Below are 14,490 nucleotides of genomic sequence, written 5' to 3' on the forward strand. Positions count from 1 at the left end.
GGCCACACAAGGGTGCGTGCTCAACCCCCTCCTGTACTCCCTGTTCACCCATGACTGCGTGGCCACGCACGCCTCCATCTCAATCATCAAGTTTGCAGATGACACAACAGTAGTAGGCCTGATTACCAACAATGACGAGACAGCCTACAGGGAGGGGGTCAGGGCCTTGGCGGAGTGGTGCCAGGAAAATAACCTCTCCCTCAACATCAACAAAACGAAGGAGCTGATTGTGGACTTCAGGAAACATAAGGGGTAGCACGCCGCCATCCACATCAGCGGGACCGCAGTGGAGATGGTGAAAAGCTTCAAGTTCCTCGGCGTAAACATCACTGACAATCTGAAATAGTCCACCCACACAGACAGTGTGGTGAAGAAGGCACTGTAGTGCCTCTTCAACCCCAGGAGGCTGAACAAATTTGGCTTGGCCCCTAAGACCCTCACAAACTTAGAGATGCACCATTGAGAGACTCCTGTCGGGCTTTATCACTGCCTGGTACGGCAACTGCACCGACTGCAACCGCAGGGTTCTCCAGAGGGTGGTGCGGTTTGCCCAACGCATAATCCAGGGGCACACTTCCTGCCCTCCAGTACACCTACAGCACCCGTGGTCACAGGAAGGCCAAAAAGATCATCAAGGACATCAACCACCCGAGCCACGGCCTGTTCACCCCACTCATCCAGAAGGAGAGGTCAGTACAGGTGCATCAAAGCTGGGACCGAGAGACTGAAAAACAGCTTCTATCTCAAGTCCATCAGATTGTTAAATAGCAATCAATAGCCAGTACCATGCCCTGAACTTAGTCACTGTCACTAGCCGGCTACCACCCGGTTACTCAACCCTGCACATTAGAGGCTGCTGCCCTATGTACATAGAAATGGAATCACTGGTCACTTTAATAATGGAAAGCTGGTCACTTTAATAATGTTTGCATACTGTTTTACTCATTTCATATGTACAGTTGAAGTCGGAAGTTTACATACATGGAACCTAGACCGGCTGCGCGCATCTGCCATCGTGCATAAATGTATTTTGTCCACCCACACCAAACGCGATCACGACACGTAGGTTAAAATATCTAAACAAACTCTGAACCAATTACATTAATTTGGGGATGGTTCAGCTTGCACTTGCTAACTAATTTGTCATATTTAGCTTGGTCCTCAAGGTCCTCTACTCCGACAATTAATCCACACATAAAACAGTCAACCGAATCGTTTCTAGTCATCTCTCCTCCTTCTAGGCTTTTTCTTCTCTTGATAATGATTGGTAACTTTCATAAATTAGGTGCATTACCGCCACTGACCTCGTTCGTCTTTCAGTCACCCACATGGGTGTAACCAATGAGGAGATGGTACGTGGGTACCTGCTTCTATAAACCAATGAGGAGATGGGAGAGGCAGGACTTTCAGCGTGATCTGCGTCACAAATAGAACTTCTATTTTCGCCGTTGGCAACGCAGACGCTCGTTGGCGAGCGCGAGCGCGAGCACTGTGGGTGCAATAATTGAATAATATCGATTTCTAAATTTATTTTGCAACGCGATGCGCACGCGACGCGAGCGGTGTGGTCAGGCTGTTAGGTTGGAGTCATTAAAACTCGTTTTTCAACTACTCCACAAATTTCTTGTTAACAAACTAAAGTTTTGGCAAGTCGGTTAGGACATCTACTTTGTGCATGACAGAAGTCATTTTTCAAACAGTTGTTTACAGACAGACTATTTCACTTATAATTCAATGTATCACAATTCCAGTGGGTCAGAAGTTTACATACACTAAGTTGACTGTGCCTGTAATCTGTCTAGGAACGGGGTTCCGCTCGCCAACAGCCAATGAAATTGCAGGGCGCCAAATTCAATCAACAGAAATCTCATAATTCAAATTTCTCAAACATACAAGTATTAGACACCATTTTAAAGATAGAATTCTCGTTTATCCAACAACAGTGTCTGATTTCAAAAAGCTTTTCGGCGAAAGCAGAACATATCATTATGTTAGGTCAGCAACTAGTCACAGAAAGCATACAGCGATTTTCCAACCAAAGAGAGGAGTCACTTTTGATATTCTTCATCAGATGACACTCCCGGGACAACGTGTTACACAATACATGTATGTTTTGTTCGATCAAGTTCATATTTATATTAAAAAAACTCAGTTTACATTTGGCTTTGCCTCCAAAACATCCCATGAATTTGCACAGAGCCACAACAATTTACAGAAATACTAATAATAAACATTGATAAAAGATACACGTGTTATTCACAGATTTAAAGATATACTTCTCCTTAATGCAACCGCTGTGTCAGATTTCAAAAAAACTTTACGGAAAAAGCAAACCATGCAATAATCTGAGTACGGCGCTCAGAGACCAACACAACCCACAAAAATATCCGCCATGTTGGAGTCAACAGAAGTCAGAAATAGCATTATAAATATTCACTTACCTTTGATGATCTTCATCAGAATGCACTCCCAGGAATCCCAGTTCCACAATAAATGTTTGATTTGTTCCATAAAGTCCATAATTTATGTCCAAATAACTCCTTTTGATTCGCGCGTTCGGTACACAATCTAAACTCACGACGCGCTGGCAGGTCCAGGCAAAAGTTCAGACTAAAAGTCATATTACAGTTCGTAGAAACATGTCAAACGAAGTATAGAATCAATCTTTAGGATGTTTTTAACATAAATCATCAATAATGATCCAACCGGAGAATTCCTTTGTCTTCAGAAATGCAATGGAAAGCTCTCACGTGAGCGCGCATGGTCAGCTCGTGGCTCTCTGGGAGAGACCTTACTCAATCCCCTCTCATTCGCCCCCACTTCACAGTAGAAGCATCAAACAAGGTTCTAAAGACTGTTGACATCTAGTGGAAGCCGTAGGAAGTGCAAAATTACCCCATAGACACTGTGTATTCGATAGGCCAAGAGTTGAAAAACTACAAAGGTTTTCGCCTGCCATATGAGTTCTGTTATACTCACAGACATCATTCGAAAACAGTTTTAGAATCTTCAGAGTGTTTTCTATCCAAATCTACTAATAATATGCATATATTAGCAACTGGGACTGAGTAGCAGGCAGTTTACTCTGGGCATGCTTTTCATCCAAACGTGAAAATGCTGCCCCCTAGCCATAAGAAGTTAAACAGCTTGGAAAATTCCAGAAAATTATGTCATGGCTTTAGACACTTCTGATAGGCTAATTGACATAATTTGAGTCAATTGTAGGTGTACCTGTGGATGTACTTCAAGGCCTACCTTAAAACTCAGTGCCACTTTGCTTGACACCATGGGAAAATCAAAAGAAATCAGCCAAGACCTCAGATAAATAATTGTAGACCTCCACAAGCCTGGTTCATCCGAAGGGAGCAATTTCCAAACGCCTGAAGGTACCACGTTCATCTGTACAAACAATAGTACGCAAGTATAAACACCATGGGACCATGCAGCCGTCATACCACTCAGGAAGGAGACGCGTTCTGTCTCCTAGAGATGAACGTTCTTTGGTGTGAAAAGTGCAAATCATTCCCAGAACAACAGCAAAGGACCTTGTGAAGATGCTGTAAGAAACAGGTACGAAAGTATCTATATCCACAGTAAAACGAGTTCTATATCGACATAACCTGAAAGGCCGCTCAGCTAGGAAGAAGCCACTGCTCCAAAACCACCATAAAAAAGCCAGACTACGGTTTACAACTGCACATGGGGACAAATATCGTACTTTTTGGAGAAATGTCCTCTGGTCTGATGACACAAAAATAGAACTGTTTGGCCATGATGTCCCTCGTTATGTTTGGAGGAAAAAGGGGGAGGCTTGCAATCCGAAGAACACCATCCCGAAGAACACCATCCCTGCTTTGCTGCAGGAGGGACTGGTGCACTTCACAAAATAGATGGCATGATGAGGTAGGAAAATTATGTGGATATATTGAAGCAACATATCAAGACATCAGTCAGGAAGTTAAAGCTTGGTCGCAAATTGGTCTTTCAAATGGACAATGACCCCAAGCATACTTCCAAAGTTGTGGCAAAATGGCTTAAGGACAACAAAGTCAAGGTATTGGAGTGGCCATCACAAAGCCCTGACCTCAATCCTGTAGAACATTTGTGGGCAGAACTGAAAAAGTGTGTGCGAGCAAGGAGGCCTACAAACCTGACTCAGGTGCACGAGCTCTATCAGGAGGAATGGGCCAAAATTCACCCAACTTATTGTGGGAAGCTTGTGGAAGGCTACCCAAAACGCTTGACCCAAGTTAAACAATTTAAAGGCAATGGTACCAAATACTAATTAAGTGCATGTAAACTTCTGACCCACTGGGAATGTGATGAAAGAAATAAAGGCTAAAATAAATCATTCTCTCTACTATTATTCTGACATTTCACATTCTTAAAATGAAGTGGTGATCCTAACTGACCTAAGACAGGGAATTTTTACTAGGATTAAATGTCAGGAATTGTGAAAAACTGAGTTGAAATGTATTTGGCTAAGGTGTATGTAAACATCCGACTCCAACTGTATATATTGTCTTCTACTGTATTCTTGTCAATGTCAATGCCAATTGCTCATCCAAATATTAATATATTTCTTAATTCCATTCTTTTACTCTGAGATTAGTGTATTGTTGTGAATTGTTAGATATTACTGCACTGGTAGAGCTGGGAACAATAGCATTTCACTACACCCGCAATAACATCTGCTATATATGTGTATGTGACAAGTAACATTTGATTTGACATCGATGGTATCGACTTCAGGCGAGACTCCGGACACCATAGTGAAAGTCTCCTCCTTCCATAGAGTGGTCATAATAGTTTGTTGGTCAAACCGCTCTAGCTCTGCCACCTTTCACCACAGATGCGGAAGGGCGACACTGGCGGATGTGGTGGATTAAGACACATCCAATACAAAAAAACATATCTCTAGCTTAAACTGATTTTGATGTGGATTTTTTGGTTATGTAACTTAGATTGACGCACCAGTGCGTCAATCAACTGTAGGGGGATAATGACAGGAATGGAAGTCTTTATTCCAGGGAGATTGCTAAGGCGAACACCGCCATGTTTAGTTTTGTCCGACCTAGATCGAGGCTCAGACATAGTCTCAATGGGAAAAACTGAGCTGACTACACTGACTGTGCTAGGGGCCGACTTAAAGCTGGCAGGCTGGCTAAGAGCTGCTGCCTGGCCTGCACCCTGTCTCATTATGGAGCTAGAGGAGTTAGAGCCCTGATGGATCAAATGAGAGCACCCCTCCAGCTACTCTATGGTGACTTTGTCTTGACAGGTGATATGTCATTGCCATTACAGTGTTATGTAAAGCAAGCTCCAAGCACATATCAGAATAGCATTCAGATGCTTTCTCTGCCATCGATTCCCTTCTTCCTGACAGCATCCATTTTGTTGATAGCCTATTGCATTTATGGCACCTGGGCCCAGTCTGATAAAGCCACGACAAGCTGTAAGAGATTGGCCTAGGTGAGGCTCTCATACACCAAGACCCTCATCTTCCCAAGATGTACCTCTCTAACCAAACGACACAGATATTCCTTTGTTAACAAAACATTCATGTCTCACCTCAGAGCTATCCAGTTTCATTATCGCAGAAAAAAGGACCGCTTTATCCAGAGGTCAGCCGGGAATATGGAACCATGGCACCTCTCCAATGAGCAGCGAGGCTGTATCGTTGTTTCAGACATCGGGCAGAGCGCTCGTCAAATCATAATTCCCCTGACCTTGGTGACCCTCGGAGGCTTTGACAACGCGGGGCCATGCTACAGAACAGGCACTCTCTTTCACGCCCGCCGACGCCAAAATGGCTTTTTCATTCCTCAAACAATCATACGCTAGATCCTCTGAATGGAAGGGCAGATGACATAAGCTGTGGGTTCTCTGGTTTGAGATAAGTGCTTTTTTCTAAACTCCAGACGCGTGTGGTCTGACCCTAGTGTACGTGCTGACGGTACTGTTATCTTCTTTTTCCCTCTCATTTAATTTAGCTCCTTGAGCGTTCCTGAAAGCCCAATTTGAATATGCTCATCACTGCTGCAGCCCTGTTGTCAAAATCTCAATTAATATGTTAATGTGTCTGAGATTTTTCATTAGTTACCAGAAGAGTTATTGGCGTCATTTTTTTCAGGAATGTTTTTTTTAGGGGGGCATTGCTTTGTTTATATTGCCTGTTGGTGCTGGAGGGGTTTTTCAATTACAAATCATACATTGAAATCCTCAACCAGGAAGGAATAACTACCGTTGATATGCTTGATTCGCAACAGTCCTTGTGTTGACACATCTTCAACTCATGACTTGTTACCTTGATGTATTATCGTAGTTAAATCGGACTCAGTATTCAGATATAACTCAAATGTTTCTAAGTAGACCTCCTTCCCTTTACTAACACTGTAAATTCATTATTTATAAATGGTGCTCCATTGACTTTCTTAACTATTATGTGGCAAATGAGCCAGTGCCACCACCTTGGACATCATGCCAGAGGAAATGTGTGAAAATTAATGTTGATATCCTCGTTAGTAGCATAGACGTAGCTTAGACATGCATCAGCAAAAATTGACTTCCCTAACTACTGCATGATTAGAGAGTAGGCTGTAAGCCCCCACTTGTTATTTTCCATCTCACTAGACTATTTAGGCCGTTTAATTTTCAAACCGAATTATTAAATCATGACTGCAGGGCTAACTTTAGATTTTAATAATAGGGGCCTCCCGAGTGGCGCAGCGGTCTAACGCGGTGCTTGAGGCGTCATTACAGACCCGGGTTTGATCCCAGGCTGTGTCACAGCCGGCCGTGACCCATGAGGCGGCGCACATTTGGCCCAGTATCGTCCGGGTTAGAGGAGGGTTTGGCTTAGTGACTCGTTGTGGCAGGCCGGGCGCCTGCAAGCTGACTTCGGTCGCCAGCTGGATGGTGTTTCCTCTGACACATTGGTGCATCTGGCTTCCGGATTAAGAAAGCAGTGTGTCAAGAAGCAGAGTCTGGCAGGGTCGTATTTCGGAGGACGCATGGCTTTTGACCTTCGCCTGTCCCGAGTCCGTAGGGGAGTTGCAGTGATGGAACAATAGTGTAACTCCGAAATTGGGGAGAAAAAGGGGTAAGAGTAATTAAAAGGGAAGTAGTGCAAAAACCAGAGAGTAGTGGGTTTCTGTTGTTATTGACTGCATCCCAACTAGCACCGTACTCCTTACATAGTCCAATAGTTACTTTTGACCAGGGCCCTATGAGCTCTATGTTGGGAATATGGTTTGGGACATAGGCAAAGTAAATCACTGAGCGCCTCAGGTGTTCCCAATGTAAATTCCTTAGAAATGGAAATTGGCTATAAAATCTTATAGATTATAAGGCAAAACTCTCTCGACTACAACACTCTTATTTTATTTTATTTCTGAATTATTTTGCATTAATGTTGCTGCCTAATAACCTTAATCAAATAAGATGAAAACACTATGATGGACAAGACAGTTCATTTCATTTAATTGGATGATCATAGGCTTGTCTTTTGAGGCTCTTGATAAAACCTGCACTTCAGGTTGCTGAAATTACATAGCTATCCTTTATCTCTCTTGTTACTGCAAAATAATGTATTCATTGTTGGATGTTTTCTCTCTTGTTTTTGACGATGAGAAAAGCTGAAAACAGTCGCATCAGTCGTTAACTGGCTTTGGTGATGGAAAAGGGAGGTGGATCTCTCAGGCTCCTTTGGGTCCATATTGTTTTATTCTGTATAGATTGGTGAGGGGACACACAACACTGATATACACTGAGTGTAGAAAACATTAAGCACACCTTCCTATTATTGAGTTGCACCCCCCCCCCCCTTTTTGCCCCCAGAACAGCCTCAATTGTCTTGCCCATTCACCCTCTGAATGGCACACATACACAATCCATGTCTCAATTGTCTCTTTAACCTGTCTCCTCCTCTTCATCTACGCTGATTGAAGTGGGTTTAACAAGTGACATCAATAAGGGATCATAGCTTTCACCTGGATTCACTTGGTCAGTCTGTCATGGAAAGAGCAGATATTCCTAATGTTTAGTACACTCAGTATAACACACCTCTTTTATACATGAAGGGACCAGGCTTTTTTCCTGTTCAGATTGCGGTTGTATAATATGTTCATAATACCACCCTGACTCTTTCTCTTTTTCTTGCCATCTCGCTCTCTTTTTCTCTGCTTCCTTTAACTATTCTTCTTTCTTTTTTGTATTCTACAAAGTCCCTCCTTTTTCATATGCAACTCTAATTGCTCAAGCAGAATGTAGAGTTTCCTTGACGGAATCGAGTGGCCCCGTAAACACACAGCTAATTAGGGAGACTAGCTACTCCTCGACTCCTGAATGGAAGAGAGGTCGGATGCCCCCCTCTGCCTCTTGAGCTGTCAGTGCATCCAAATCCAAAGGGGGCTCTCATTGTGTTCGAAGCGAGGGAGGAGAAAGAAGAGAAAATGAAGAGAAAGTGAAACGCCTGTGTGTAGACAGTGTGAGCAGATAGAGGAGTGGAAGTGCAGGGCAGGCTGGGAAATGGCTTTGTTATGCTAAGAGCTGGCCACTTTATTCAGCTGAGGTAGAGGAGAGGAGCCCCATTCATTTATCAACACCGAGAAAGTTTTTTATTTTTTTATCTCATTGGCCCATATTTAAAGGCGGTGGATGTGAAAGGAAGGAAGGCTGGATGGTGATGTTGTATGGAGAAAAGGAGTAGAGGTAATTTCAAGTTTTTCTATTTCCTCATTCCTTGGTTTGGTGAATATTTTACCCTTTCATTTGTGGTTTACTGTCTAATGATGTCCTGGTAACCCATCACCATAAAGAAATGTAATTTTCACAATGAACATCTGTCCTTAGTTTGCTAATGAGGAAAGTTGAGGCACCCTCCTTCCCTCTCTCTCCAGGGATATTTCCCCCTCCCTCTCTGACAAAGCGTTACCATCGCGTCCATTTCAAAACAGCAAGCAAGTGTCCATCACAACACTAGGGGTTTCTGCGATGATGCTGTCATGCTGTGGAGAGAATTGGGGGATGGATAAGGGAGGGATTGTTATTGGTGGGCTTCTCAAGAACTCTTGATCTTCCCCACCCCTCTTGGGTCTTTTCTTCCATGTTTTTTTTTTTTAAATATTTTTTTACATGTATAGATACTGTTTACCAAAACTGTCATCACAAAAAGCGAAATCATCAATGCCAAATCGAGCTGGTACATTTCACATCTGAAAATAGAGGTATTGTTAGGAAAAGAGGGGTTAGAATCGACAGGATGGGGGATAAGGTAACACCCAGTAGGGTATAGCAGGAGTGGGCATGTTTCAAGGAATGATACACTCAAAAATGTTTGTTCATTAGTCCACTATTAATACAATCCCCAAAAATGATGCATGGCAGCAGCTTTCACAAAGAAGCACTTTCATTACGGAGCAAAACGTGCCTTGATGATGCGTTTTGCATCCTATGAAAGATAGTTTTTGAGTGTAGTCTCCCTTTAATAACAACCCAACAGAGAAAACCACAACGTCCTCCTTAGGTTTTTTTCTTCCTTCCCTGTGTGCTCACTTAAGCTACAAGAAGTATATTACTAAAGTCCTCCGTCTTGAAATGCAATGATTCAACTCCTCATTGACAGCTTACCCCAACAATGCAAGGTGTGCTTTAGTTTGTTTATGTTTCTGAAGGTAAACACACGGCATAGTAATGAGAGAGAGAGAGGGAGCGATGATCAGTAGAAACTAAAATGAAAGATTTTAGAAAATGAAAGAATTACACCAAAAATCAAGCTTCCTCATTAATCACTAGAGACCTGACCTTAGTCTTTGCTCATCTGACTGTAGACTGGAAATAAAGATGTCAGTTTGAAGATGAAAGCAGTTTCGTCTCTGTGTTTTGGGAAGCCTTTGAGAATTTAGAGAATCATTTTAGGATTTTAATAGATTCATTATATATTCCCTCTTTTCCCTAAGGGAGGTTCTTACCCAAAAATGTAAGCACAGAGGCGTTTTTGTCAAAATATTTTATAATTGACAATATGGAAATGGTACTGTTATTTGCCACAAATGTGGCAAAAAAAAATCTCTAAATCTCTGATGCTCATGCTAACTCCTGATTCTTCTTCTGTTTTAGAGCGAGGGATATGTCCAGGAAGAAGATACCAGAAGTGTGGCTGCGTCCTCTGTCATGGTATGCTCAGCATTCTGGTGCCATGTAGAGAGAGAGAGAGAGAGATTTTGTATGTGCATGGGTTTGTGTGTGTTGATAAGTCAGCATTCTAACAGGCAGAGTGTGTTCGTGGGGCATTGGGGGGCCGTCAGTATTCTGAGCTGCCATCAGGATGAAATGGAGCCTCTTTTCCCCCACGCCGTTCCCATGGTGATATCCCATAATCACTCCTGTCTTCCTCCGTGGTGGGCCACAGACTCATTTGCTCATTGGCTGTGACAGCCTCCTACCTCTCACTGACTGGAAGCAGCAGGGGCCTGAGAGGAGCCATCGGTGGAAATAGCAGGGTATCTCCTATAACTGAACGAGAGGGGAAGTATGGAGGGAGGGAGAAAGAGGGTGCGGGAGAGAGGAAGTGGGGTAATTAGAGAACACTACCCATAAGAAGGTAGGAGAGTGAGATGGGTCCCTACAGTGATGCTCATCATAACACTAGGGGTTCGTGTCCATAATTAGACCTACTTTACTACAGTCTCTTACTGTATATTGGCTTTGGAGAAACGTGGAGACTTCTCCAGTTACACAAATAGTATTGAAACCATCATTTTAAATTTGAATACATTTTTCTTCCCTCATTCCCCCTCTGTATGGGTAACCGCCGCTGAAATCGAACCCACGACCCTGGCGTTGCAATACCGCATTATGCTCACTTGTTATACTGTATGTCCTCTCACTTTCTTTCAGTGTCCCTCCCGCCCTCTATCCTCTAGCTAACTCTGCCTCTCTGCTCCCACCCTCTCTGCTCCCACCATTCCCCCCACTGTGGTGCTGTTGTCAGGCTGAGGGACAGCTTCCCAGGGTGAAAGGTAGAGAGGCAGGATTTTATAATTAACGTGGAGCTGACACCTGCATGGCCAGTATAAACAGGTGAACTGTGAAGAAGAGGCCCTCCCTGGCAGGCCACTGATTAAAGCCTGGCTCTCTGCTTCTCTCTCATTCACGCTGTCCCGCTGGTCAATAAACACCACTAATGGTATCAGACCACCCACCCAGCCCACGGGCACGGATAAAGGTCAAACATAACAGGGAGGTGGTGGTGCTGGGAGTCTGTGGCCTGAGTGTACTGTAGTTGGACTGAAACTAATTTCAGAAAAGTTCAATATGATTCTACAACCTAAAAAAACACATCAATATTTTTAGATGGGTTTGCACAAGCGAGTGCACTCAAAGGTACTCATGTCGCTCTGTTTGTTAGATTGATGCTCCACTATTCAGAGTAGCAGTGTTGACAATTCATCTTTGCCTCAGCCTCGAATGCTGAAAATCCCCTCAAGTTAATCATTGACCTTGATTTGCCAGCTTAAGCTAGATTTGGGTTGGTTGCCTCTCTTTAGCCTTGGAGCGAGTTCCTGCCGTTTCTACCACAGATTCCCTGCCTGCATATAGATCCTTATCTACTTTATTAGTTGGCTTTGTTTGTTTACTATCGGGAATAATTCCCTCACTTCCCACTGATAATAGCCTTTCCACTCTGTGAAGATAAATGGATTGTCCTCCCTACTCATCACCTTGCAAGAAGAGGCTCATGAAAGATTCAGAAATGGCACCCTATTCCCTATATAGTGCACTACTTTTGATCAGCGAAGTGGTGCACTATGTAGGCAATAGGGTACTTTGGGACACTGCCCGGGAGAGTCTTCAGACTGGATGAAAAAATGTGTGCTTTGGAAGAAAGCTGAGGATTGTAGTGAAAATGATGTGAAATAGTTGTAGGCTGAGTGAAAGAGATTGTTTTGTTTCTCAAGAAGAATGACAAGAGTTGTTCAGAAATTCTCTTCTTGGTGTGAAATTACCAACAAACATCATGTTTGTGTAGCTTTTCGGGAATATTAGCATGGTGTACTTTTAGTCAGACTCTACCAGCAACTGTAGACAAGCGTAAAATATTTTCATTGTTCCATTTCTACTGATAATCTTTCTCTCTATCTCTCTCTGTCTCTCTCTACTCAGTCTGTGTTCCCCAGGATTCAGTTGGATCCTCTGGAGAAGGACTGGCTACGATCCTGTGCCCTGGGAAACACAGCTGCTCTCCGACAGCTCCTCACACAGGACCCCAGCCTGGCCTCAAAGAAGGTACTACCTCCCCCTAACCCTCACCCTCTATCTCACCATCAGCCCCGTTCCGGCCTCCAAGAAGATACCAAATATAAGTCTCTGGACTAGGGTAAACCTGTTTGATCTGGTCTATCCAAAGCCATGCATTTGATTGGCACATTTTCAAGCCCATCTCCCATAGGATTGACAGTAAACACACACACTCTGGCCTCCTATAGGATTCAGCATGATGGCACCCGGGAGCTGCCTCTCTTCATCTAGGATCAGATAAGAGAGCCTCTGTTGATGTGTTTGATGGGCATCTAGCTACTGAGGCTACTGAGATTGAAAGACAAAAAACAAACATCAGGAAGGTAGCTTGATCCCTTATCAGTCAATCCCATCAAGCTTTGTCACACAGAATTGAACCAGCACATAGTAGCTGTCTTGTCGCCCTCTCTTGAGACATCAGGTTTTCATGGACCATTTCACCTCCACAAAAGCTGTCAGATCGCAATGTTGATGTCATTGACCTTGTTTAAAGATGAGATCTTCAGATAAGGATCCTCTGAAAGCCACCTGGTACTTATAGTGGAGGATTTTCTTACAATACAGTTGATGCGGAGCACATGAAAAAGTTATGATAAATACCATAAATATTATGGTAATGGATTAGACCCATTTTTTTTCAGATGCCTAACATTTGCACTCTATTCCCATGTGTTTGACGCTCTCACCAGGACTTCATCACTGTAAGTAGCCTCCAGTATTTCTCCTACCATCCTCCCTTCCTCTTTTACTGGCCCTAACCTATCTGTTATGTTGGTAATTCACACAGAAATGTAGTCCAGATACAGTAGCTTTGTTTTTGTTGTTTTATTTCTGCAGTTTGATGTTTTACCAAAACAAATACATAGTACCTTCTTGAATAGTCAGTACTATGTCAAATTGTACAGATGAAGAGGAAACTTAGTGTGACGTCAACATAGTAAGTGTATATCCTCTACTCTTCAAATGGCCTCCTTGATTTACCCAGTGAGTAATGGGGAAACAGGCGGTGAACTCAAATGACACAGGTTTAAATTCTTCAGACCCCCACTAAATATACTGCACTCTCTCTAGTGTGCATCGACAGCCCCTCTCCTCCACCTATTGGCTAACACGTCTGTATTCATTTCTATCTGACTGGCCCACTGGCTGGTTAAACCAATCCCTTCCTTTCCACTGAAACTCTGGCGTTAGAGTTGAGCACTTACAAAACAACGGTCTTAAGGAAATCAGACGCTCCGGCGACAACAAACAAGCAGTTAGTAAACTTCTTAGCATAACGAAATGACAAAGGATGGAGAGATGTAGGGAGAGAGAGATGGAGGGAGAGAGAGGGATGAAGGGAGAGAGACTCCCCACCTTTATCAGAGGGACAAGGCGGTGACCCGTTCCTGTAGGTTCATGCTCTACAACATTCGCAGAGTACGACCCTGCCTCACGCAGGAAGCGGCGCAGGTCCTAATCCAGGCACTTGTCATCTCCCGTCTGGATTACTGCAACTCGCTGTTGGCTGGGCTCCCTGCCTGTGCCATTAAACCCCTACAACTCATCCAGAACGCCGCAGCCCGTCTGGTGTTCAACTTTCCCAAGTTCTCTCACGTCACCCCGCTCCTCCGCTCTCTCCACTGGCTTCCAGTTGAAGCTCGCATCTGCTACAAGACCATGGTGCTTGCCTACGGAGCTGTGAGGGGAACGGCACCTCCGTACCTTCAGGCTCTGATCAGGCCCTACACCCAAACAAGGGCACTGCGTTCATCCACCTCTGGCCTGCTCGCCTCCCTACCTCTGAGGAAGTACAGTTCCCGCTCAGCCCAGGTCTCTTATACACATCTAGATGTGTATAAGAGACAGGCGTTCATCCACCTCTGGCCTGCTCGCCTCCCTACCTCTGAGGAAGTACAGTTCCCGCTCAGCCCAGTCAAAACTGTTCGCTGCTCTGGCACCCCAATGGTGGAACAAACTCCCTCACGACGCCAGGTCAGCGGAGTCAATCACCACCTTCCGGAGACACCTGAAACCCCACCTCTTTAAGGAATACCTAGGATAGGATAAAGTAATCCTTCTAACCCCCCCCCCCCCCRTKKKKSKSTRAGATSCACTKTTGTAAAGTGGTTGTTCCACTGGATATCATAAGGTGAATGCACCAATTTGTAAGTCGCTCTGGATAAGAGCGTCTGCTAAATGACTTAAATG

General features: G+C 43.9%; 1 protein-coding gene across 1 annotated transcript in view; it reads left to right on the forward strand.

Annotated features, from left to right (window-relative positions):
• The window catches only part of LOC111952229 (uncharacterized), a 29,633-nt gene extending 17,255 nt beyond the window's left edge, over positions 1-12,378 (forward strand). The window contains exons 4-5 of the mRNA XM_070435031.1: positions 10,120-10,176; positions 12,166-12,378. Coding sequence (XP_070291132.1) covers positions 10,120-10,176; positions 12,166-12,378 — 270 coding nt within the window. The remainder of the gene's footprint in view (positions 1-10,119; positions 10,177-12,165) is intronic.
• Positions 12,379-14,490: the final 2,112 nt, after the last annotated feature.

This window comes from Salvelinus sp. IW2-2015, linkage group LG26 (assembly GCF_002910315.2).
Source record: "Salvelinus sp. IW2-2015 linkage group LG26, ASM291031v2, whole genome shotgun sequence".
Lineage (NCBI taxonomy): Eukaryota > Metazoa > Chordata > Actinopteri > Salmoniformes > Salmonidae > Salvelinus > Salvelinus sp. IW2-2015.